The 27968-nt window shown below is 39.5% G+C and overlaps 2 protein-coding genes and 1 long non-coding RNA gene across 3 annotated transcripts in view; 1 reads left to right on the top strand and 2 right to left on the bottom strand.

Annotated features, from left to right (window-relative positions):
- Positions 1 to 1572: 1572 nt before the first annotated feature.
- LOC307018594 lies at positions 1573 to 3715 on the bottom strand. Its single transcript, XR_013802458.1, has 2 exons — positions 2774 to 3715; positions 1573 to 2553 (listed from the first exon to the last, which is right to left on the bottom strand). It is a non-coding gene; the product is annotated as an uncharacterized lncRNA (long non-coding RNA).
- Positions 3716 to 6623: 2908 nt separating this feature from the next.
- The window catches only part of LOC307018875 (uncharacterized protein), a gene marked incomplete at its 3' end in the record, with an annotated part of 61404 nt that continues 40059 nt past the window's right edge, over positions 6624 to 27968 (bottom strand). The window contains exons 2-3 of the mRNA XM_079649361.1: positions 19162 to 19359; positions 6624 to 6871 (exon numbers count right to left, since the gene is read on the bottom strand). Of these exons, the coding sequence (XP_079505487.1) occupies positions 6624 to 6871; positions 19162 to 19359 (446 nt within the window). The remainder of the gene's footprint in view (positions 6872 to 19161; positions 19360 to 27968) is intronic.
- LOC307039355 (uncharacterized protein) lies at positions 10580 to 17840 on the top strand. Its single transcript, XM_079681331.1, has 4 exons — positions 10580 to 14121; positions 14297 to 14390; positions 14521 to 14687; positions 15034 to 17840. The coding sequence occupies exons 1-4, from the start codon at positions 14089 to 14091 to the stop codon at positions 15076 to 15078; spliced, it is 339 nt and encodes a 112-aa protein (XP_079537457.1). The 5' UTR covers positions 10580 to 14088; the 3' UTR covers positions 15079 to 17840.

Here is a 27968-nt window from a genome sequence, read left to right as displayed (position 1 = left end):
TTCGGCGAAATTCTTCGTTTTGAATCCAAAATAGGTCGTTTGTGTGATTCATGTAGATCTGCAATAAAAATATTTTGGGGTATGGGAGGGGGTCTGGGACCCGGATTCATGTGCGGCCGCGAGCTTTTTTTATATATTATAATGAAGCGCGAGCTGTGTGCTCGAGTCTTCCTGCCTGTCGGCTCTGCTAATGATGTATAATAAGCCTCTGCTGCTCGGCGATGATGGTCTAGCTTCAGCAGCTACTACGGTGCGTTCGTTAATATTTACTGTGCGTCCGTAGTCACTGTGGCACAGACTGGACCGCTGGTGAACAGCTGTTAGAACGGGCCGTTCAGGTGTTCAGAGTAGAGCTCCCTGTCGAAGCGGCAGAGCGTGATGTGCACTGAAAAGTTTTTTTTCCCCGTTGCGATATTATCGTTGAGCTAGCTAACTAGCATACATTGTCACTATCTGCTAACGTTAGCTTTAGCCTTCGTTTTCTAATCGTTTTTTTCATAGGCTATAAACAGAGGTGGTATAAGTATATATCTTGTACTTGATTAACAGTAGAAGTACTCAGTTCTTGTACTTGAGTAAAAGTAGAAGTAGCCTACTCAGATCGTGTACTCTACTTGAGTAAAAGTAGAAGTACTCAGATCTTGTACTTGAGTAAAAGTAGAAGTACCAGAGTGTAGGAATACTCTGTTACAGTAAAAGTCCTGCATTCAAAATGTTCCTCAAGTAAAAGTAGAAAAGTATTATTATCAAAATATAGTGAAAGTAGCGACAGTAAAAGTAGTCATTTTGCAGATTGGTCCATTTCAGAATAATATGATATGTTTTATAATAATTGATCATTAAAGTGTTATCAAAGCTGGTAAAGGTGCAGCTAGTTTGAATGACTTTGTATACTGCAGGGTAGCTTTTGGATTTACTCCAGGTGGAACTAAAGTCTGATTTAACACTTGATTATATTTCACATCATTCATCCACATCTGTAAAGTAACTAAAGGGATTAAATACAAGTAGTGGAGTAAAAGTACACCATTTACCTCTGAACTGTAATGGAGTAGAAGAACAAAGTAGCAAAACATGGAAAAACTTAAGTAAAGTACAAGTATCTCAAAATTGTGCCCAAGTATAGTACTTGTTGAGTTTATGAACTTAGTTACTTTACACCAGTGGCTATAAAGATAGAAAGAGTAAGCCTTGCACAGAGGCATGAAAATACATTTTCAAAATGCTCAACAGTGCTGCCAAAATTATAAACTGACTGCTACACAATTAAAATAAATGCTTTTTATATATTTCTATTAGATGTGACTCTATGGCGTTTCTATTATTATTAACACTGCTGCTTTAGTTGTTCTGACGATATTCTGTGGGGTCGGGGGGCTCGGATCCTTGTCACCTTTTTCATACCTGATGAGTTTGCATTCCTGTTGTCAATTTGTTTGGTTATCTAGGCACAGCTGTGTGTGACTCCCTCTGGTACACTGGTATGTGTTTTCCTAATGTAGAGAGCATTGATTAATTCATAAACTACACACTGACTCTAGATCCTGACCAAATCCTTTTTTGTTGATCAAATGTTTTTCAAAAATGTATTGTATATTATATAAAGCTGCACATCACAGACCGGAGTCTCTGCTACTGTGGACCACGAAGGAGGCGATCATCATCCCCATCCCCATCCCCATCCCCATCCCCAAAGACCCTGCATGGCATGGAAATCTCCTCCTCCTGGAACAATTCTACACCCAGCATATGCTCCCTGTGTTGGCCAGTAGAGAGGAGGACATTTAAATAAACATACTCTTAACACCCTCAGACTCTGCGTTGTGTTTCGTCTGTGAGATGGGGTGTTATGCAGAGGGGAGGAAAACAGGACACTGGGATTGTGGTGGAGATGCTGAGCAGTTAATTAATTGTTGCATGTAATTATTATTATACTGCGTGCTTCTTAGTTATTCCATCTTTTGCTGTAACATGGATCTGTATGTAACTCTATATTTACTTGTTATCTACCACACTTCCTTCTACATCATACACCATCATTATACATGGTGTATAGGATATATATATATATTTGTATAAATATCTGTAAATTGTATAATTTTATTTTTCGTATTTGGGATTTCTCTTTTGTCCACTCAAATACACTTGGCCCTTTCTCTTTTCCATGTGGAAAATGGCAGCTGCATATTCTGCTTTTCTCATCTGGCTCCCTGTCTGCTCATCTACAATGAGACAATTATATAATGAATTACTAATAATCATTTAAACCTGTTATTACCAATATTTCACAAATTCTTCATGTAAACTTAAGAGCACAGCTGTATGTTGAGTGTCAACTTTGCTTGGTTCATCTTACTGGGGGGCAGCTACATGGATGTCGGTGCAGTCCACAATCATTTTGCAGTTGAAGGCAGAATGAATTTATTATTGACTCAGAATGAAGCACAACTTCATGTCATACAATACATTGACTTTATTTGTAATTGTGTAAAAAAATATGAATATTGATTAACAAGCAGGACCTGCAGGAACAGAGAATGGTGATGGATGGAGCTGGGAAGAGAGAAGAATAAAGAAAACAGATCAACTTTATTATCGGATATTAAAAATTCAATTTCAAAACAAGTTGCCGCTCCTACAGTTTTCTAGTATGTAAAGATGATTTCACATGACCAATGCAAAATATAAAACTCAATACATGTGTGTCTCTGGGGGGTGCATTGTGCCTTTGATGTATATAAATAATATACCATAACCAAATACTATTACGTACAGTGGAAATCAGGTTGCCAGAGCAGGTCAGTCCAGTGTGCATGTTCCTCAGGGTCTCAGCAGTTACAGGTGAGGTAAAGAAAATAAAAGAGAAAAAGGTCAGTAACAACACTTTAAAGTAACATCACTGAATAATTATCTATTTTAATAATTTTCTCTCAGTAATCACTCAACTACTGTATTTCCAACAAACAGATTGACTCACTCTCACTATCATCACAATGAAACACGTCCAGAAGAATGTCATGCAAAGCTGCCTGCCTTCCTTCCTTCGACTCTCCCTGAACTGCCTGATCTTTTAATGTTCAATGTTAACCATTTGTGCAGATAGCATTAAGTAGAAAATATGCTAATGTGGCGTTAGTCTACCTCCCGCCCCCTTAGCACCTGGTGGAGGGGGCGATAGGCTACTCTTCAAATGTTTCACAAAATACTTACCATCATGACTACTCTTACTGTTTAACATTTTGGTTTACTTCATGTTAAGGCTAATACAAATGACAAGGCTAAGTAATGTAATGCTAACTAACATGCTCGCTACTAGCTAGGTAGCTAACTTGACTATGTTCCATGCAAAACATGTATATTACCTGATATGTTTGGTCCAACGACTCCTGGTCCTTTCATAAGACGGGAAGCGATAGAACGAGCAAGTGGTATGATCTTTTTTGTGATTACAACCTGGTACAAAGCACACAGGCATCTTGTAAAAGTGAATTTATTGGAGCAATCTCTTATATTTATTGGAGGGAATAAATCAGTCTTCTTCTTCCTCTTTGCTTTGCGAGTCACAACCAGTCTTGGAGCATTATCGCCTATGACATCACTTACGCGACCCAGAATGCATTTGGGATTTGTAGTCTTTCTAGTTGCGTATTTTTCATAGTCTTATATTTCAACAGTTTTACGACAAACTGTGACTTTTTTTACATGGAAATTATTGTTTAAGATTGACAAACATCATATGTGTCATTCGTGGCACAATTCAAACGGGATCAAAAGATAACTTTTCTCTCTCCATTGACTTCAATGTATAATTTTCCGCTTCCGGGGTCCCATGGAGGCTCCCGGAAAGGGAGGGACTTCGCCTCTATATGTTTATAAGGCCAGTCTGCCACAAACTACAAACACAGTTTTTTTGAAAGTCTAAGATATAGCCATCTAGCTGATTAGTTAATTTGTTAGCCATTGTTAGAATATTACTAAACTATCTATATGTTTTTTTAACAATAGATCTGCTTCATTTAGATGTACAAGCAGTTATCTATCATGGACAATATGAGGGCTCTGGAACTGAAACACAATGCTGCTATAATATTTCTAAAACCTTTTATTAAGGCTCCTGTTATGACATGTTTAAATCATTTCCATTAAAAAAGGACTTTCACTGTTCACCTGCTTTGCAGATGTAACACAACTAGCATGAGGGTTAGAGAAATGGCAGACAATCAAGCTCGGTTCCTCTCCTCTGTGAAGAGCTCTCATCTGGCAAAAACAAGTGAAAACACCTGTGTGGGCATATCCCAGTTATATTTGGTCATAATTCCAAAAATGGAATATCAATTAAAATAAGAGGTTGCTGTGGGTCATAATAACTTGCAGTTTTTGCAAATATAATGACAACTCAGGATCCTTGAGATGTGGGGCAACATTGTCAAACCAGGGGCCTCATGTATCACGCCGTGCGTAGGATTGACGTGGGAAGGTTGCTTACGTAGTAGATGTCCGAAAAATAGGTCCATACATTTTCCGCCACTTTCCGATTCACCAAACATTGCGTACTGACGAGGAAAGTGCGTATGGCAGTTCCTACGCCGGTTTCCCTTTATAAATCACAACCGACTCGAAATGCGGTGCAGCTTTTTGCGGGCTTCAGGTAACGCCCATATTTGCCTATAAATAGTCAAAGAAACGCCCTTTCATTCATTCATTTTGACTGACTGCATGCAGATCGCAGGAAATGACGACAGAACAGCTAAAAAAAACATCTCACACCGTGTCAGATTTTGGTTATTTTGGGGAGGTCGAGATAAATCATATTGTTTGGTGGATGCAGTTTGAACCAGAGTAGCAGCATGGAGGTCGTATCGTCACCAAAATAAATAAATAAGTGGTCCGAAAAAGGTTATTATGACATTTTGTGTGCACTGAGGAGTCTCAAACAGGCGTTTGTTAAATCATTTTAAGATTGGCTTTAATCAATGTTTGAAAAGGAATTCTTCATATATGATAAATGGGAGGTAACATTTTATTTGTGATATTATTTCCACATATTTCTCTCCATCCTTCCTTCTGCCAACGGTGTCGCAGTTTCTCGTCTCTCCCGTTTTTGTGCTTAGTGCGTACGCATGGGTTAGAGTTTGCGTGGAGGACCGCACGTTTTCCCGTCAAGTTAGTATTTTATAAATCGCAAACATTGCATAGAAACTGCCGTACTCCATTTTTGTTTTTGCGTATATCCCTTTATAAATGAGGCCCCGGGTCTGAAGGCTTCTGTGTAATAATATAATTTCAAAAATCGATTTATTTTTTAAATATAACCCTGAACATTCATCAGGGTGGATACTTGGGGAAGGATCAATAACATTGCCTTTTTTGGGGAAGTGAGTTTTGGCGCTGTTTTTCGGCACATTTTCCAGCAAGACAGTATTTAAAAATCCATGACAAAAATCCCTGTTGCAATTAGTTTGCCATCTACTGCCTCTGCACTGGTTGAGTTTAGCTGCAAAAACTTTAACCAGCTGCTTTCAGCTATTCCGACTAACTGGAAACGTAAATTAAAAAAAGATGGAAACCGACAACAGGTCTGTACACCTCATACAAGAAGTCAGAAATGGCTATCAAAAATGAAAACAAATAAAAATAATTCATAATCACTGTTTACAGAGCAAGGGCCTTACTGCTTTTCCTCATGCGGTCTGTTCTTTCTCGGAAGAGGAATTTAATATTCTGATAGAACCATATAGAAAATAACAAGTGATTCCTATTCAAGAATCTTCCAACTGAAGATCTTTTACAAAATTATCACTACAAAAAAACAACTTAACACTTTTAATATCGAACCGTCACCACTTTGTAGATTCTGTGAGGAGGAAGAGGAACACCAGTTGCATTTATTTTTTTATTGTCCATACGTTGCAAGACTGTGGACTGAGATTCAAAATTGGCTTAAGACACTTTATATTGATTTTGCATTTTACTAAATCTGAATTTATGGTGTGTGAAAAGTAGATTAAAAACACAATTTATTTTGGAAAAGATGATTGCCACAAAGAATCAAAAGGTGGCTCAACACACCATGAAATGGGAAACAATCGGCTCTAGCGAAGAGTGGGATAAAAAGGAATAATAAATGTTTTTTGATGATATTGGACTCTCAACCTATTTTTGGTTTGTTTATGAAATGTTGAAGTGACCAACTAACTTTTTTTTTTCTTTTTTTTTTTTGTGAGTAGGAATGTCTCATTTTGTCATTGTAATGTCCATGTTTTTTGTCTGTAGCCTTTACAATAAATATATATTTTTTTTTGAATAAAAAAAACAAACAACTTTAATTTAAAAAAGGATTCATAGATTGAATGATCTTCCCTTAAACACTGATGTGCATTCACCAGGCATATACCTGACAGAGATCTTTAACTTCACATTCCATGGTCCTCGTTACAGTAGCAATCCTTCTCCTTGTATATATATATATATATATGGATTTTAAAACCTCAATGACTCTTGTTGACTCTTGTCTGGCCCTCAAATCATTTTCCACAGCAAGTTGAATTTCCTGAAGGAAACGTGTGTTCATGCAGCTCAAAGACATACGTATCGAATTTCAATCAGGAGAGACTTCATTTTGTTTAAAGAACATTTATTGACACATGCCATATGATAAATGTTAAGTCTTTGGCGATTATACCCCGATCCTGAAATCGTATATCTAAAGGGGGAAATGCAGCCGTGAGCAGGAAACCCCCCCAGGGTCTAGACACTGGTGGTGATGTTGAAGATCTGGATTTGATGAGGAGATGGGATGAAGAATTAGCTCTCCTGGCACTGGATGTGATGAAAGGAGGTGGATGGAGGAGGCGGGCGGCAGCATCAAAACCTGAAATCACAGATGAATGCGGGAGAGAGGAGAACCATTTTAAAGTTTGGCTGCAGCACGGTGATTGGCTGCTGGAGATTGAGGTGAAATGTAATAGGTTAAAAATAACTCCTGTGAAGAGCTGATTATATGCAGCTGCGGACTGAATGTATATATACCCAGTCTTCCTGAAAGAACTTGCGCTGAGCTTCATATGTGTCTCTGCACTGGTGGTCATGAAACATGTCATAAATGCTGATTGTAACTAACACGCACCAGCAACAACCAGTAACACACACACACACACACACGCACGCACGCACGCACGCACGCACGCACGCACGCACACACACACACACACACACACACACACACACACACACACACACACACACACACACACACACACACTACAATGACGCATGTGCTTTGTGGAGCCATCAATAATACTGCAGATTCTACATTGTCAATACATCGGTCAATACTATTATCAAATATCACTTTTAAAGTTATTTTTATGAATAATGTTTGAACTATAGCAGAAGGAAGGCTTAACAGTCATGGCTGTTAAGGTTGAGTAAATAGGTTTACTCAAAATCAAATGTGCTTTTAGAAAGACAATTACCAGGACCCTAAAACTGATTCAGGTATGAATATAGCCATCGGTAATTCATGTATTTACACCCATAAAATGTAGTATTATAGTATTATAGACTTTTCGGACCCCAATGCAACGTCTCCTAAAGGTATTGTTGCATGAAAGGCTGCAAAATGTTTCACCATGGAACAGAAGACAAAATAATGCTGTCTTTCTCTTTTATGTCTATAAATTAATTTGTATTACACTGGATTTGTTTTCTTCCTGCTTACCTCCATTCCTCCCTCATGTGGAGAGACTGTGTTCACACCCATGTCCCCTTCTTTAAGAATCTCAGCATGTGGGAAAACTCTATTTGATAATTTTCGCTGCAAATGTGTGTGTGTCTATGTGTGTGTTTTTTAGCAAAACTTTATCAATTATGTGTGTTTTCATGTGCACTTTTTTATGTGTAAAAGAGTGTTCTGTTACCAATACGTCTCAGTGGGGCATTTTTCATATAAACCGGCTGTTATTACCTTCCCAAACACTGAGTCCAACAAATGAATTAAAACTGTATTAGCGTATGTTTCTCTCTTCGTGTGTGGGTGTGCAATGTAGTCTCATTATCACACTTTTGAGAATTATTCGAAAAACTTTGAGCTAATACAACTTGTTTTTTATTTAACTGAAAACCCTGCTCTGGCTTCTCTGGGCGCTGCTATTGTGTTAGTTTGCAGGTTTTACATTGTGGGTGTTTGTTAAAGCATTTGCATTACTTTAAAAAAAAATGTCAGTGAATGTGTTTGCTTGTATGCTTGAATGCTATGTGTAAAAAATGATTTGTGTTTGTAAATTATTTGCATTTTTGCATTGCCTGCATGTATTTACATGAATAGTGTGCTGCTTGAATTTTACATGTAAGTGACTGCATGCTTGTGTAAACAGAGACAATGGGGTAAAGATAGATAAGAGAGAGAATGCTGATAATAGCCAAATGTTTTCATTGAATTCTAATTTCTTCATTTTGTCTGCCTCTCTAAACTTTTAACGGCATTCAACAAGTCTCTGGGTCTCTGCTTGTTTGTTGGCCTCGCTTAACTTCTCCATCTGGTACTACAGTGCATATTGTGAACTTTCTAAACTTTTTCTGTTTTTGTTTCTTTTTTTCTGCTCACCAGCAGCAGTGAAAAAAATGACCAGCAGAATATTTGAGTGATCATATGGTGCAAACAAGATATATTTACATTTGTATTATGGAGAAGATGAAGCAGTGATTATGAAATAATGGTTGGATTTAACTTTGTATGTTCTAGTTCCTGTAATGTGTGTGAAACACAAGGGTACATCTAATGCAGTGAGGGGGAAACATTAACGCCTGAGTTAACAATGTTCTGTTGCATTTTTTTTAACAAATCAATACCCAATGTCTCATCTCCCAGATGGCAGAAATAAAGGGTTTCATGTAAACACATCTGACTTCACAGAAGCCATAAACTAAGTCTCGTTTCAGTTTTGTAGTTAAGAGATGTCGGTACCACTTTACAATAAGGCTACCCTTATTAAGGATTCATAAAGGGCTTATAATTAGGTTATTAATTAGGTTGTACACTTTATTAATCATTAAGAACCATTTATAAACCAGTTCTAACATAGCTTTCATATATCAACACAGGCTCACTATTTGGCAAGATGACTAAGCCTCATATTGGCTACCTAGCTTACTTCGTCTTCTTCATCAGCCAGCATCCTTGGCATCTGTTGTTCACTGAGTTGATCCCCCCCCCCCCTTCCATCTTGATGTTTCTTGGTTCTCTTATGACCATTTATTTAGGAGTTACTAACATTTATAACTGCCAAAAGGGAGCCTTATTGTAAAGAGTAAAACACATTCCCATTTAGTAATGGGTTACTTACCTGTGATGGCCACAGCCACACAGTGTAAACCAACTACACTGCACCCTCACCTTCAGTAGTTTTGCTTCAGTGCAGCTGCAATAAAACATGCCAATTAACACCACACATTTGCTTTAAATGGTAAACTCTTTATTTGATTTTAATCTGACATTACTTCAAACATTTGAGCACAGCTAACACAAGTATTTGTTTGTATTAATTACTTTCTTTGTCTCTTGAGTTACCATGTCCATTGGGGGAGGTTACTTCCTGGTTCAGCAAAGGGCGTGGCCGAGGACTGAGGACTCATAAATACTGCAAGGAGCCAATTGGGACACATTGGGACAAACCACCTGCTTCCATGTCAAAGGGGGGATTTGGGTTTTGTCAGTGTCCTTTGTGTATTCTGTTACTAGTAATTATTCCTTGGTTTCAACTTAGTTTGGCCAAGCCACTATATAGGTTCCTTGGTTTTTCATATAGTAGGTCAGTGTGTTGAGATAACACCTGTTAGGTTGATGCCATGTTTGTTTGAGGTATTTTCTGTTGACCTCTTTTATAGGCCTAGTTATTAGAAATTATTGATTTATTATGTTTTTTCTTTGGACTTTGGGGTAAATAAAAAGCCCAGTTTATTTAAACCACTCCTGTGTCCTGTTACCTTACCTTTGATCCCTGACGCTACCATTTATAATTGGTAAAAGGGAGCCTTATTGCAAAGTGTTGAACATATCACCATTTATTAATGAGTTACTACCACTTATTATTGTAAAACACATCACCAAGAAAAACAACATTTACAACAACCAACAATAACACAGAAAATACACAGCAAGACAACAGACATAAAAACGATATCCTAACTATAACTATTCAAATAAAAAGTATTTGCCTCTGTTTTTAAGGCTTTTTTTTCAATAACAAACAAGCCAAAATAATTTTAAAAGTAGGCCCTCAGACAGGTTTGCTTTTCCTAATGGGGAGCAGTGCACCTTCAGCTTTCATACTTTCAATTTTTTCTTTGACATGTACATCGCCTTGGATCGCAGCCTCATACCGTTTTGCAAAGGCCAGCACTGGCTCCTGACAAGTCTTGTGAGCTACAATTGCTTGCTCGCCGATTGATGAAGTCGACACCACAGTATTCCGGTCAATTCCATGTTTGTGGAAGGCCCTGGTCATGGTCTTTGTTTTCTAAACTGTTTTGAGGATGGATTTGTACCTCCCTACGATCTCATTTGGTGTTTGTGCTAGGGAGAAATAAAAACAAAATTAGACAAATCATTCAAACATATCACTGCACAGAATTCCAGACTAGACAATTGTACTTGTTGAAGATTTCGCACAAATGTATACATCTGTACTACAATGATGAACATTTACCAGCTTATTTACCAAAGCAGTGTGAATCTTCACTGGCCTCATGATTCGATCATAATTCAAAGGGCAGCGATTCAATTATAAAACAATTCTCGATGCATCTCAATGCATCTTGACATTCTTTCTTTCTTTACATTCTACACCTCAGAATGTAAGAAGCAACTGAAATCAAAACCTAACTATACATCTAAACCAGAGAATGTTTTTTGTGTGACATTTGCATGTTACTAGTTGTTTTGGAGGGTCACCAGGTGACTGGTTAGAAATATAAGAAGCCGCTGTGGTGCATCTGATTAAAATACCAGAGAACATGTACAATCCAAGAGGATTTATTGTAGTTATGTGAATAAAAGGATATGGACACAATATGTATGTGTGTGTGTTTGTATATGTATAAGGATGTGTGTGTGTGTGTGTGTGTGTGTGTGTGTGTGTGTGTGTGGTTCTGCAAGAGAAAGAAACAGAGGATACTGAAGATAAATATCAATATTACACCCACATAAGACTAGTCAACACAGTCTCACTCCCTGAACGTCCAGGAGCAACGCTTGGTCAGGGTCCTATGGCGTGCAGTTGTGACACGCCGAGTCTCCTTCAGCTTCATAAATGGACGCAAAGAGCTTTCAACTGATTGCAATGTATTCCCATCGGCGGCGGTATTTGACGCTCAGGGAAGCACCGCATCGGTCCATGTCGGTGGCATTTAAAGGCAATGTGAGCGTCCATTCACATTGGATAACGGAGGATTTTACACCCGGAAGTAAGTATTGTCTTTACTGTCGATTGATTTTACAGTGATATCTGCACTACTCATCAACTCAAAAACACCAAAAATATCCTTGTTAATCACACAACATTGATTGGTTTAAATGGTGTACAATGCTTTTGTATTTTTCCCCTTCGATTCGGAGAAACAAATATTTTTTCGGAGTTTAGGATGGCAGAAGACACTACACTACCCAGAATCCTCAGCTATGGTTTGAGACTACACCATGTGCTTTGCTTGACAAACCCCGTAATTAGTCCTCAAGCTCTGTTATTGGATGTTGGAGTGGCAGTGCGCAAAGTTTACACAGAGCGTCAAACAGCACTTTGAAATGGAATGAATCCCATTGACGGCACACTAACCAAAACAAGAATCGAACGTGTCCTACCCCGCCTCCCCCCTTAGGTTACAGGCTCCTCCAACACAATAAAACAGATACACAGAAAAAATAGTTCAAGTAAATACAAAAAGAAAAATAGTAAAATAGTAAAAAGTGAAATAGTGCAATAACAGTGAAAATACGAGTGATTGGAATATGATGTATTTGACAAATAATTTCTAAGTAGCAGCCAGATGAATGTTATGGATGTTTTTTCAAAGTTCAGGTGTTTAATAGTCTTCTGGCCTGTGGGATCATGAAACTGTCCCTGAGTCTGGTGGTTTTAGTCCTGATGCTGCAGTACCGCCTGCCAGACGGCAGTTACTTTGCAGATTCTGATTAATGATGTGAAATATAAACAACCCTTAAATCAGACTTTTGTTACACCTGAGTAAAATTCAGTGAAGGTGATTGTCAAGTGCAAACAATCAGGCGAGATATTTGAAAGTTGGTGCTTGAGAAGACAAAAAATGTATCTGCAGATCCCTATAAAGCATATTCATTACTCGTTATTCTCTGATCGTTCATCAAAAACTGTATATAATGGCTATTTTGCACATCCCTTTCAAGATTTCCAAAGTTTTATTGACATATCATATACACAACTACGGTGTAGTTATGCAATGAGGAAAAAGTTGGGTGATAGGTTCCTCAACAAGACATCTATCAATATGTGTGTACCTCCAGCATTAAACTGTCATATTCTGCACATTTCTTATTCTATCCACATACATCTTATAAGAGTATAATAAATATGTATAATATCGGTTAAAATAAGTGATTCAACATAGTTAACATTGCAGGAAATTTGATTGTTGATTGTGTGTATTGCCATGCAATATATTAAACGTTAAGTACTTTGTCAGGCTTAATATTTATCAGATGTATTTAAAAGAAGACCTTAACCTAAAGTATTATTTAATGTTTAAATAAAACCTAATTAGTTTGTCTGTTTTGCACATCCTTCTATTAATATCTTTATACATCCGGCACTAAACTGTTTTATTCTAGCTATCATTTACAGTAACTTTTTGATATGTTCTATTCTATAATTGACCTTCTACTTTCCTCCTATTTTGTATGTACTCTTAATATTTAAATATTTTCATAAAATATAACACATTAAAAATTGCTTTACCAAAATGAAAGACATTAAAGGTCCCATGTCATGCTTTCCCGGTTATTACCCGTCCCCTTGTGTGTTATGAAGGTTTTTCTGCATGTAAACGGTCTGCAGAGTCAAAACCCTCAAAGTACACCCTGTAGCGAGTAAAACTCTAACACATAAAATACCTCCCCAAAACGCCTTGTTGGAGATACGTCACTGTCCATTGATTCTTCCGGGTAACTCATGATGTCATGCGTTACCCGGAACCAAATGGACCAATCCGTGGAGCCGTTACGTTACGTCCGCGGAGCCGTTACGTTAAGCCCCCGCTGATTGGTCCAAATTGACCAATCCACAGACTTCCTCACACACACACTCAGTGCATGCAGCTCTGCTGATCTCTCCTCCCTGGCTGCAGGCTGATAACAGACAGTTGGGATCGCGGCGAAATTCTCTCTGCAGACCCATTCTCATAGCCCTTATCAACCTTTTTCTTACTCAATATCAAGCAACACTTATTGTTTTTACTTCGGCTGTGACTTTGTGTGTGCTCAGGGTGAGTTTGGCTGTGTTTAGCTGTCGCTAAACAAGGAAACCACACCTCCACGGAGCTCAGCGCGATTCACAACGTCCCGACCAATCAGAGCACACTGTGCTCACTTTTACAGCCGACGTCATCAAAAAGTTGCGCGCGCATGTGGGCAACAGAAGTGGTGTTGTTTTCCAGCAGTTCTGAATGACAAAGACGAGGTAGCAACTGGTTCGCAAGCTGTTGTATATTGATTATAGACTACGACATGGAGGTTGACCGTTTATTCAACACGTTGTTTCACACGCTCTCATGACAACACAACAACATTAACTGTATCCGGTTCACACATCCCAAAACCCTGGTGCCATCTTAAAGGCACAGTCACACCTGGTGTGACACATACATAACACAAGCATTTACAAACTGTACCCAGCATCAACATGTCTGGTTGTTGCGTATACGGTTGTACGAATCGCTATTCCACCAGCGGACTAAAGTTTTATAGGATTCCGAGAGGAGCACGACCATTTCAGAGCAACCGGCGGCGTCTGTGGCTGCAGGCGATTAAACGTGTGGACTGGAATGAGGACATAATCAAAAATGCTCGCATCTGCAGCGCCCACTTTATATCAGGTAATGAGGTTATCTAGCCTACTCTTTGATTTTACGGGAAAGCCTTGTTTACATTAGTGATTGTCTGTATGATGTAGAATAATAATCAAATGCAGCTAAAGTTTGATAAGCTGGCATTAGATTTGCCTAGTAGCTTGCTAGGCTAAACAAACGTGTTTGTGTTTTATTTTTGCAGGCGAAGCATCATTGGACTCTAGTAGTCCTGATTTTGTGCCATCTGTGTTCATGTACACAAAACAAAGCCAGAACCCAAATGCAAAGATGGACAGGTAAGATTAGAGTTGACATCCTCTCAGTCGTTTTTTGTTTTGTTTTCCTCTCTTGCATAAGCTTTGGTGCCTACAGCTGCTGTTTTGAGATATGGATTAGTCTAACTATACATTTCTGCTGTTACTGTAGGTACCATAGGAAAAGGAGGAGAGCTGACACTGCAGCAAATCAACGTGTTACTTCTAAAACTCCAGAACAAGAATGCAGCATGGATCCAGAACAAGAATGCAGCATGGATCCAGAACAAGAATGCAGCATGGATCCAGAACAAGAATGCAGCATGGATCATTGTCCTGGTATGAATATATTTATGAATATATGAATATATCATCTTACAATTAACTGATTGATTGTCAGGGTTCCCACCCTCACTGAAAGAGTCAGTGTGCTCCTAGTGTGTGTGTGCTCCTGCCAGGCCCACTGCTCCAATTGCTATGTATGTCTGTGTGTGACGTGTACACTGGCCCCTGGATGGGTCAAATGCAGAGGAAAAATCTCCCCCTTGGATCAATAATGTATCTTCTCTTCTGTCATGGAAAAGTTTTGAAAATGCATTGGTAAAAATGTGTGAGAACCCCTGAATTGTGAACTTGTTTGCATTGGTTGCAGCACATGCTAATTTTTCACTTTTCTATATTAAAGCTGAAGAGGATATCCCAGTTCCAAAGAGAGAGTACGATGATCTGAACCTGAGATACAGTCAACTTCAGGAGGAATATGTCAACCTGCGACAGGAGTTTGATACACTACGAGCAGAAAATGTAAAGCTGAAAGAGGAGCTGCACAAATCTACATTCTCCTACACCACTGTTAAGTGCAACATTGGACAATTGATTTTTCTCACAGGACTGACCTCTGTGGTCTTTGAGTGGCTGATTACAAAAATGATGGGCAGTGTAGAAAGAATTCACAACAAACTTACAGTAGAGGACCACCTATTGATTATATTGATGAAATTAAGGTTGGGCCTATGTAATACTGACTTGGCTTATAGATTTCAGGTATCAAAAACCACCTTATCAAATATTTTGCGGAGCTGGGTCCCTGCTATGGCCTTGGTCCTCAAGCCACTAGTTAAATGGCCAAGTAAGGGTGCAGTACTTAAAGATATGCCAAAAATATTCAAGCGCAACTTTAGAAGATGCTGGTGCATAATAGATTGCACAGAAATGTTCATAGCTAGACCCAGTAATCTGACTTGAAGGGCCCAGACATGGTCAAACTATAAACACAACAACACCATTAAATATTTGATCGGCATCACTCCAGCTGGTGCAATTTCAATTCTGTCTCCTGGGTGGGGTGGACGGGTTTCAGACAAGCAGATCACTAAGGAGTCAGGTTTCCTCAAACTTTTGGAGCCTAGGGGTGAGGTTTTAGCAGACAGAGGATTTCTCATCAGAGACGAGCTTGCGGCCTATGGTGCAACCCTTCGTATCCCTCATTTCACAAAAGGAAAGAAGCAGCTTTCTGCACAGGAAGTGGACACATCTAGACAACTTTCTCGTGTGAGGATCCATGTAGAGCGAGTTATTGGTCGGTGGAAAAACTTTAAGATTTTACGAACAGTTATTCCTTTGTCGCAGGTTGACATACTAGATCAGGCATCCTCAAAGTCCGGACTCCGGTCCGGATCCGGACCGAACGACAACTGTCTCTGGACTCTGAGCGAAATTATACTTTTCATATGTATTATCTGTATTATCTGTGTTATTTTTGAGACAACGCAACGAGTCAAAATTCTCCGTTGTGTACAAACAGCGCTCTATCTGTCTGTCTGTCTGTCTGTGTGTGTCTGTGTGTGTCTGTCAACGCATTGGTCCAATCACATTCAGCATCCCATCAGCGTTTTTTCCCCCCCACCAACAGTCTGCGAATCAGAGGCACAGTAGGGCGGGTCTTCACGGAATGCGGGTGGGAAAAATGTGTGTTTAAAAAAAAATAAGTCAGAGCGAGAGTTAACAGCTCATCTAGTTGCATCTGTACTGTAGCTAGCAGCCTAGTTTCACCTACCTGGGACCCCGGGGCGGCATGGCGTGGCAACTGCCACCCTAAAAATAGGCCTTGCCACCCCAGCTGCCACCCCAGTTGGCAGCTTTGTTTTGAAAGAAAAGTTGCGGCTCATCAGACATTTATGAGAGAACATCTCTAATGTCCGAGTGCAAGTGAATGCAGCACAAGACACACGTCTTGTAACGCACGTCAACCCATGGCGCGAGCGTTGAAATATGATTGGCGGCGATTTCATTTGAACGGTACGGCGCAAAACGAGAAGCATTCGGACCATAGACTGATTCGGACCCAAGTACTGAAGGAATGAGTTATTTGCGGTCTACAATGACAGAGAAGAGACTGTCAAGTTTGGCTGTACTCAGCATTGAATCAAAACGCACTAAAGCTTTGGATCTTACTAATTTTGTGAGGCGTTTTGCTGAACAAAATGGTAATCGCCGCATTCAGCTGTAATAGACATGATGCTCTGTTCACGGGATGAGCATACAAAACTGTTAAGATGATGACCTTACGTGTTTTTTCTTTGTGGGGGTCTGCCCCCAAAAAACTGTTCTAAGTCCTGAGAAAGTCAAATAAGACGGTGTGTAAAACTACACTGCCCAGTCAAAAAAAAGTGACCACTAGGCCAGTAGGTAAGGACTTTCCACTCGATAATAACTGAAGTATAAAATAATGCATGACTGAAGTGATGGAGACCATGTTTGAAGGCAAACAAAAAGAGGAAATAACAGGTCAAATAAAGCAAATCCCCCTCTCAGATTCCACAGCAACCAGAAGAACATACATACTGGCTGGTGATTTGATTAATCAGCTTTGTGATGGAATACAAAATGCACAGTGCATTTCCTTAGCTGTGGATGAGTCCACTGGCACCACTGACAATGCTCAGTTGCTGGTGTTTGTGAGTTTTTATGATGAGGCAAAGGGGGAGTTTGTTGAAGATGTGTTGGGCCTGACGAACCTTAGTGGACACACAAGGGGGCAAGACACTTATAAAGCAATGATGGGAATGCTGGATGAAAGAGGGTGCGGCTGCCTTTATTCATAACTGTGCAGCTCTGCGACTCTGAGGGATCAAGCACAGACGCAATAACAATGAAAACTGCTGCATACAGATTATTTTTGTTTTTGCAACCTCGTGTTAAGAATCTTGTTGCAATTTTTTTAAATGTTGAAAGACCGTAATAATCGGACCTTTGTCTTATTAAAAACTTTTTTTTGGACCTTTAACATTTGTATTTGAGTACCCCTGTACTAGATGATGTTGTTATTGTATGTGGTGCCCTCACAAACCTCTGTAAGAGTGTTGTTCCAAAATGAGTTGCACATAACCATGTATGACTTATAAAGTGATTTTACATTTGTAAAACATGTATATAGGCCTACTGTACTTAAAACTTAATGCATTTTAATAAACCTCCCCACATTGGCTGCCACTGGTGTGTCTAATGGTCCTTTCCCCCCCAGATTATCTCAACAATTCAGAGTGCAGTATCACATTTATTTGTAATGTTGTTACTAACAGAGTTTCATTCCATTCAGGTGCCATTAAAGTGCCACTAAACATTAACAACATGGAAAGTAGGAGTATGTACAATATATTAGAATCAAACTGGTTCTGTATGTTGTAAACAGTAACTAATCATTTTAGGTCGCAAATTATCTCTATGGATACATATATAGCATTACAGAATAAAACTTAAAATATCGTGTTGCACTGAAGTGCGTCTAGACACAGCTGTCAATAACAACATCAAATGTAAAGAAAAGGATGATGATGAATTCATTGTTTCAACTGTAATGCAACTTTAACAACCAGGGAAAGACAATCTATAACCGACATCTAACACCATATCTGGTCTCCTATCACAATACAATACATTATATTGCCCACTCCTACATGAAGGCATTCAAGCCTCAACTCTCAGACATTTCCTACATAACCATGTTGCTGGCTTCCTTTTTATGTGTGCACAACTGTAGTGAATGTGGTTGTTGCATTTGACACAGGTTATCATTTTACCAAAATCTGGTCTTTCACAGTATTCGCAGGCTCTCTGTGTCACCAAGACAGGATCATGTCTTCTTGTCAGTAATTCAGGCAACACACTCGAGCTAAAGAACTCATGTGCTTTTGGCAAAGCCTCCTGCAGAAACTCTTCATTTCTTAGGATACGTTGCACAATGAACTTCTCCTTAGTCCACAACACAAAGTCACAGTAGCTAACACCACACACAAACATGTGAAGTTGAGTTTGATAGTAGTATGTGTGTGAATGTTTCAACGAGAATGACTTGTCCAGACAAAACTGCTTGTCTTCTGTACATCCTTGAAGGCTATTCCTGTATTTGTAGGGACATTTTATCTCTACCACCCCTTTGCCACAGCAGGTACATCTTGCTATCTCATATGGCGATGATCCAAGGTATGGCTCAGAAGGTTGCACTACTAAGCCACATGAGCTGGTGCTGAAATCTGGATGGCTTTGGGACATAAATGCAGTGTAGGCTTGTCTTGCCGTTTCCTCCATGTTTTGACCCCAGAGCACAGATGGGACATTTAACTCTGTTTTGTTGTCCTGCATTGTATAATTTAGGTATGTTTTGCTGATCTTGTCAGTTGTGGCTGCATGGTGAAATTTGGTGCTTGTGATCCGACCAGCCCTATTGACCTTGACTGTTTCCGTGTCACAAATTCCAGTTTCTCATATTTTTGAGGTTGTAGTGTATTTTTTAGTTTGTGAAATGTATCCTCACATTTCACCTTCATTTCCTGTGGTGAGAGTTCCCGGAGTGTTGCATCAAATAAAGCAGTCAAGGGCTCAGGTAAGTCTGGATGCTCCTCTGAATCAGTGTCAGACGATGCAGTGTCCGTGTCACTGTTTTCCAGGCTCGTCAGCACTGCAGCACCTGGGTACACATCCAGCAGTTCCCGGATGTCATCATCTGTCAACACTGATAATAGAGCAACAAAAAGACACAATTAGTGTGCGGCATAATGTTCACATTTTAAGAATAATGACTGAATTATTCTAAAACCAGACCAGTTAAGCTGACAAACAATCGAATTTCTAGAATCAGTAATCTGAAGACAAAAGGACAGACATATTCAAACTAACATAACAAATGATACTGAAACTATTCAAACTGAGCGTGTATGTTTACAAAAAGTCATGATGCCACGTTGGTCTGTAGGCCTTTTCATCTCTGCATCACCAAGTAACACCTTTCTCAGGCTACATTATTGTGTCAAAACACTGAGGAGAAAACCTGAGAATTAATTAAATGCACTATGGCAAAAGGAAACTTATCTAGGCTCTGTCAACTATTACATGCCTCTGGGTGTGATACTATTCTTCCTAGCAGATGTTGAAGCTGCTGGAAGTTGCCTGCCAAGCCTCTTTGGTTTGTGGAAGCTGATTTCCCTCAATGGAGCTGGTCTGACTTCTTTCCTGCTGATGTCTTTCCACATGCACACTCCAGAAGTAACCGCTGCTTTCTCTGTCCTTCCCATCCTAACATAGAGCTCAACTTTGAATAATATTGCAGCTGCATGGCTGCAGCATGACCCAAGCCTGAAATTTCACAAAATCATAATAAACATACTGGGCTTGAAAGTAACATTTGCTCTCAGACAAATCTCGTTTCTGGCTATGAAGTAGGTAAACATCTAACTTACTAGACATGTGAGTAAGTATCCTAAGCTTAATCAGGTTTTGAATGTAACTGAATGATATTGGCTGACATTTTGAACCCTGTTGTCACTGTGTTGTTGTTCATGAAAATGTTAGTTTCAAACCCTGGTTATGATGAGAAAGTTACAGGGCAAGGCATACGATTTTTGATATGGAAAGGAGAGTAATAGCCAGCTGAAAGGACAGTAACACACCCCTGAACTGTTACCTACAAGCCCACAACACCAAATAATAGGGTCAATATCACCATACGGTGCATTTGAGACTTCCCCATTTCCAAAAAAAAAAGCTGAGATTTTCCATTGAACTTCATATTCATTGTATTAAGTATATGTTATGCTGTTAGAAATGGATGTTGGTCAAGCTCCCACACTTTTTATAAATTAACAGCAAGCAGACAATGTACATGCAAACTGTGAATGAATCCACCCTGTCATGGACACATTCAAAGTAGAGTAAATACATTGTAATTACATAGTGATTATAAAATGTACATTTTCAGAAAGCAATTTAGTCCCTTTCTCAACATTATATTTTAGTTAATGGAAAAAGTATTTGGATAATAATGAAATTATGGCAAACTATTTGTTTCTCTATAAAATCTGCAAGAGTTGCACTTTCTTTTCTAAGTAAAATCTAACAACAAAGATATCTGGTCAAACTTTCAAACAATACTATTTGGCCCTCATTTGTTAGAAAGGAATCACACAAAAGGTTTTGGTAACTTGTGAAAATATTTTGTTTATTTTCATAAAACATGAAAATGACAGGGTGGACAATGACATGACAGGGTGGACCTTGAGCATGACAGGGTGGACACATTGTGAAATGTCATTGAATGGTCTCATAAATGCAATAAATCTAAAGGAAATGATGTAAAAGAAAATGTCAGAGGTCCTTTTCCCATGTAGGGGGAAATGACCAGTTGAACAGACTGGTTTTGATCCACTCTACCTGCATGCGGCCACTGAATAAAGAACATTAATGTGGCCTTCTTGTGTTAAATTCTGTACATCATTCTGCACAGTGAAAGTCAAAGATTCAACTGTAGAACAAGAAGAACAATTTTTTAAAGTGGAGAACAGTTGATTTAAAAAAAAAGAAGCATGTTACAGAGAGATCACTTAGACGCGTCTCCAAAACAGTCTCTCCCTTTCTGCAGAGACATGGCTCATTTCTATAGTTGCTCTTCCACATACTTCCAAGCAGACGCTTCAATCTGTACTGAGCGCTTGTTCAGAGCCTGTGGTTCTGGTATTAGGCAAAGTATATGCCAGTCATAGTACCAACATATGTCCTCCCGGGGACTTGGCCAATGGAACTTGTTTATGCCATTGCGGTGCATACACTTAACTTTCACACTGTGCCCTTCTGCATCCATGATGAAACCTGGGTATGCTTCATTGTCGTAATTAACGACGCACCACTCTCCAATGTGCTTCACCTCAATCATTGCTGGTCTCCTAGGGTTATCTGGTGCCTTTCCACTTGCTGGGGACTCATCAGATGAAACAGGAACATCAGCTAGAGTGACCTCTTGAAGGTTAAAGCAGGGGCAGTCCAAAACACCTTCCTCCCTTTTACACAGGCATGAAATGTCTCGGTATTTCATCTGGCCGGGTGTCAGACTGATAGCTTGGTGGATTCTTAGAGTGCCTTTTACGGCAGCTATTGCAGGTACCTATAGTGATAGGGGGGGAGGGAATCAAACATTAATACACTTTATTTAACCACAACACATGAAAGGATCAGATTTGACAAAGCTAGTCTGTAATCTGGACGGGAGAGGGGGGACAGGGATCTGAAACCGAGGCAGAAGGACTATGGGGTGAATTGGATAACGGACTATAGCTTTTACCTGAGTCTTTGATTCAATATCCCTCTCTGGGACGAAGAACAACTCAACAGATGTGTCCAGGCTTTTCAGCTTGTCATACAAGCTCTGGGCATCAGGGATGTCTCCTCCATGGGCCACAATTCGGTCTGCTGACCTCTTGAGGACCCCACCAACACCGTCTGGTGCCCCCTTCCCATGACTAGCCTCAAAGAAATCCCACGTTATTTCTTTGAAGCCATACTTGTAGGGTTCCGTTGAGAGGTAGAAGAAATTTCCCTTTTGTCGATATTGCGTTGCAGGCCCGTCGCTGAAAAAATGAAGTATGCTGACTTGAGGGTGTCGTTCTCTCACTACCTTCAGAATTGGATCAAGGTGGGCCCAGATGGCCACAGGGTCGTGTCTTCTGGAGGGTGATATGGAGCAGAAGGTGTGCGGCGCTTATCCACCAGCGGTGTAGAGCACTCCAGTGTGCAGACTGGCCTGCTGGTGTGAGCCTCCAAAATGCACAGATTGTATTTCTCGGCTGTACTTGCATGAGTAATTTTCGCTAAAATCTATATGCAAAAGGGACTCGTTGTGCTTCAGGCTCCTCCTGAGCTCCCTGTAGGCATTAAACTGCCATTTAATGTTGAAGACATGGCGCTTAAAATGGAGAAGCCTCTCCTGGAAATCTGTGTTAAGGTCGTGCTGCGTTGTTGTTATCTCCCTTTTCACTGTGATTGTTGACACCTTCTCATCCTTCGTGATCTTCTCTGTCATCCACTGAGAAAAACGAATGTTCTCTTCCCCAGGAATTGTCAGCATCGGGTGACAAGTTAGGAGGCATTCACTGCACTCACCGTAAGCACAGACCTTGGCTTTCGGGTCGCACATGGTTGCTTCAGACATTTCCTCAATGTTTCTTGAGGACAGCAACCCTTGGCTCTGCAAGGCATTGGCCATGAATTGCAAGTTCTCATGTTTTTTGCAGAGACATGTGTCACGGTCAGAGGAAGAGGGGGTTACCACCCAAAAGGGTCTGAGACGGCAAAAGGAGGTGTATGACACCTGGCCAATGTGCTCAGAGAGAAACTTCCTATGCAAGTTCTTCCTTGTATCGGTAAGCAACCTCCTCTGCATCTTTTTCTTCAGCAGTGTGACTGTTTGTCATTCGACTAACATCATCTCGAAGAAAAAACGATGTAACGTTCTTCCTCAACTCATTTCGACTGACGCACCTCCTCCCATGGTAGGTAAGATCCACAGGATACTTTGCTCTCTTGTTAGAGTAGCCAAAAGCAGTCTGTGCATGCTTTTGGAGCTTGTACTTCTTCTGAATGTTTCCACTGATCACTTTTGCTATCAACTGCTTCTCTCTGTTTGTTTTTGCATTTTCATATTTTCTTTTAATATCTTCAATCAGGGATGTATGGAAAATAAGAGCTCTTTTGATGGGTGAATTCACTTTTGTACGTCCCAACAAAGCATTGACTTTTGATCGTGGTGATTTAGACAAACTTCCTTTCTTGGCCCTATGGAGCCTCTTCTTATATTTCTCAGTTTTAGTTTTCTCTTTTGCGAGCTGTGCCTCCAATATTTCAATCTGATCTTTCAGTTTCCTCTTCGACCTTCTTCTAGCACTTGCCCCTAGACGCTGTTGCCTGAAACACAAAATGTTTGTATATTATTATATAAGGATTTTTAGTAAGATTTTAACGAGTTAGTCATCAATATGTCGTTTTATGGGGACATAAACAGTTGATAATTGTCCTTCAAATAAATCTAAACTTTCTAATAAGTCATCAGCTAAACTTCCAATGATCTAACCTGGAAAGCCCTGGCTCAGGCTGATTTTCAGGAGCTACAGGGGAGTCTGGTGGTGTCTCTGACTGTAGCAAAGCACTGGCCCTGTTTCTGGCTCTGTCTTGACTTTTTGCCTCTCTCCATTTCTTTCTTTTTGCCCTCTTCGCTCTCTCACTAAGCTCATTGACAACCTTCTTCGTTCCAGTCTCTCTGTCTTTTTTCCATTTGTCCCTCTCTTTCTCAAGGTACTTTCTTCTTCTGTCCGGGTCAGCATCACGACGTTCCCGATATCTCCTTGCTATCTCAGCTCCTTTTGAGCTCATTCCTTGAAAAAGACAATTCAAAATGTTCCCTTACACACTTTAATTGGCGGTCCAGGTAAACTAGGCTTGCCTTATCAAACTAGGCTTGCTGATTCCGAAATTCCCCAAAAAAGTCCATATTGTCCACTCCTACTATGTATAGCATGTAGTGTTATAAAATGTGTGTAATAGCTATTATAATATTACACACATTTATCAGCATGTGGCATAAACTATGTGCATGTCCTTCCTGTCACAAACCATGTCCACCCTGTCATGGAAGGCTTGCTGACAGGGTGGACAATGACAGGGTGGACATTTCGGGCTAATATTAGCATTTAATGAGCACATGGTGGACCTTCAGTTAGCAACATGATTCAGTTAGCAAGGTGACTGTGTACTGTTGAACAAATATAGTTCGAATTTCTGAAATGTTTTTATATTAATTGAAATGTAACTATGACAGAGTGGACATGTTAAGCTTGACAACATCCAACTACACACATAATATGATTAAAATCACAAAATATAAGTGTAAATACTTACTCTGCACCTAGCCAATGTCTCAGCCTCCACTGAAGAAAGACAAAATGGTGGTAGTGATGTCACTGAAAACATCAGATGTTTTTTTATGGGGCAGTTTCCCCATAATGACAGGGTGGACAGCAAATGTCAAGGACACATGCAAAATGTTCAATATTATTATGAAAATAGAATACACATGATCAAAATGACTTGTTTTATCAAATAACTCGTTGTGGACAATAAAAACATATATATACGTTTTTAATTTAGTATAATTTAACCACTTATTACACACACTGTAGTTAGCAGAGCAGTGTGTGGGACATGCCAAAATCATGTACATCCAATTAAAAAATACGGTATAAAAGGAAGGAAACACATTTCAAGAGACTTATCATTGTACTGATATGTGTGTAAATGTTTGGCCATTTATAATAAGACCTCAGAGTTTCATTATTCTGCTAAATTTTCATGATAACTGAGTGATTCTGATGGGGACACCAAAGTTACTTTATAGTGATATTGACCCAATAGGCTACTTACCCCGCCATAGAGGTGCAATTTGCTGTGAGGACGTAGTTTTCTCGTTGGTTGATTATAACCCAAGCCTCATACATCGTTGTCTTGTGTCCTTGTCTTTGACTAGGGAGAATTTCTGATCTCAAAATACAAAACTCTGAGTCTATGTCATGGTATTTGACGTTCTGTACATGACCACAGACAACGTATTCGTAAGCATCCACTGGCTTATAGGCTCGTAAATAAAAAATAAAAAATTAATAGAATCAAACCCTTTTTTTGTTGCATTTTAGTAGAGTATAAAAAGAAATGCCTTTAAAATAGGATGCAAGCAACAAAGTTTCTTAACCTGAATTGATAATAGACTATAATCAATTTAAACAGAACAGATCTTAATGTTTGCATTCTTATACAATGTTGTACAATAATTATAATGAATAAGTTCAAACAAACTAAAACTTACAGCTCATTAATAACGGTATCTAACTTGAGTTTTTATTATATCAAAAACCTGTTGAAATGCTACTGTTATTTTTGCTGTCCCCCAAAAGCGCGTCTGCAGCCTCCAGGAATGCTTCTTTCACAACTTTGCCATCTTTGAAAGACTTCATGTGTTTCTCAAGAACGTGACTGACACGATAAGATGCTATGGTAGCAGCCTTGCTCTTGTTGTTGGGCCTGGTGAAAATGGACTGCTGTGCATTTAGCTGTTCTTTCAGGTCCCTCCCCTTTTGGGAGCGTAGGGCAGAATTAGGAGGGAATTCCGTCTCGTAGCGTTTGTGCACTGTTTTGAAATGCCACTCCTAAATTACCCTTACTACGATCGACTGGTTGGGCACCCCTGCTATAAAGTATATTCATTTCTCGTTATTCTCTACTAATAGTTATTTAAAGACTGTACATAATGACTATTTTGCACATCCCTTTCAAGATTTCAAGATTTTCTAAGGTTTATTGACATATCATATACACAAACGGTGTAGTTATGCAATGAATGAAAAACTTGGCTCGCAGGTTCCTCAACAGTGCATTACAAGACATCTATCAATATGTGTGTGTACCTCCACCAATTTTAACTGTGTTGAAGCACTTATTTTAACTGATATTATACATATGTATTATAAACACAATAGCCAGCATGTGTAGTTCTGGGGACGGGGACGGGGAGGGGGGGACAAGGTGAACCCGTTCAAATCCAGTTTTGGACAGTCTGCCGTGGTTCCATCCCATTTCAAGTGCTGTTCGACGCTCGGCGTAACCCTCGGAGCACACTCAAACATCCAATCACAGAGCTTGAGGGCTATCACGGGGTTTGTCAAGCGAAGCGGAGAGAATACTTACTTCCGGGTGTAATATTCTCTAAAGCAAATGAGCTGCTCCGACCCTCGGTCCTGACGGACTCCAACTTGTGTTTATTAATCAAACAAATAAATAAACACAAGGATAATTATGTTTTATAGTTGAGTAAATGGAGAATTGCACAGGGGAAAATAATGTAGATCTATGCCACAATCTTAGAGGCAGATTTTGTTAAACTAAAACGTTTGCGCTGTGGACCAACACTATAAATTGACGGGGAAAGGGTTAGTAATAAAGATAACCCCATTAAACAGTTACACAACATAACAGAAATAATATCGATAGCAGCGTCCCTAGCAACCACCATGGTAAAAATGAAAACGTTGAATGGACACAATTTCCTGAAGTAATCTTCGTAATAAGCAAACTAAAGATCATGTACATCCACTGCACACATAATCTGAAATAACAACGCATTTTAATGGCCAAACTAACCTTAAAATAGGCATTCTCCACCGGGAATAAAACGAAGGTCGGCCATGTTTTTTTTTTCTACAGGGAGAAATTTGAAGATCACGTGACATAGACGCCAGCCATTAGAATAAATGGTGAAAAAAAACATAGGGATCTTACAATTTCAGAGGCGTTTTTGTAGAAATACTACGTCCCAAGTTGTGGACCAACTTAGTTATTACACGTTTTTTTGTGAGACTGGGTTGGCTCTTTGCGTCCGTTTATGAAGCTGAAGGAGACTCGTCGTGTCACAACTGCACGCCATAGGACCCTCACCAAGCGTCGCTCCTGGACGTTCAGGGAGTGAGACTGTGTTGGACTAGTAGCGACCATACTCACACATATGAGGTTACCTAATAGCAGGCACAAAAGACTCAAAAGAGCATATTTCAACTACAACTATAACATAGAAAACAGTACACAGTTAACTACCAATACATACAACTTTACCGCGATAACATTAGGAATCATTATATACACTCACATTCGTATCGCGACCTGTTATATCAATCAACATCCATCACGTTCAGATATTGCGTCATAAACAAATGATCACTCTTAGTAACTAACTATGATCATTACAACAAGTTTTGTTCATATATAAACAAATACTTACAAGTATATGAACGCACACAATAAACAGGATCAATTTAAAAAACAAACCAGCTTACTTAAGATTTGCAGTTACTTATTTGAATCACAGATCCAAATCAAAAGTAATTGAGAAATCAGGGTAAGAAGTGAAGTCTGAGAACAGAGCCAGGAGCTGTCAGTCACTGTCTCTCTGAACCAGATCCACAAAGCCAAATAGAGAAAGGCAGACTGCGAGTGGAAAGCATATTTACTCACCCTCCACTAATAGATTCCATCAAAGCTCTTATTTTAAGTCTGCATGGGAAGAAAATCTAAAGGTGTATTGAAGCAAGAAGCTCCTCAACGCATGTGGCAGATTCAAATGGAGCTGAGACACGTTATTGAAGAGCACACAGAATACAAGTTTAAAAGCTTGGCCTTGAATTAGCTATTGCTCTTAGAAAGACAGTTAAACACCATGGTCTGAAAACAGAGGGACATGTTGAATCCCATCCTAGT

Source organism: Notothenia rossii (genome assembly GCF_949606895.1).
Source record: "Notothenia rossii genome assembly, chromosome: 1".
Lineage (NCBI taxonomy): Eukaryota > Metazoa > Chordata > Actinopteri > Perciformes > Nototheniidae > Notothenia > Notothenia rossii.
This window is presented reverse-complemented; position numbering and strand designations above follow the sequence as displayed.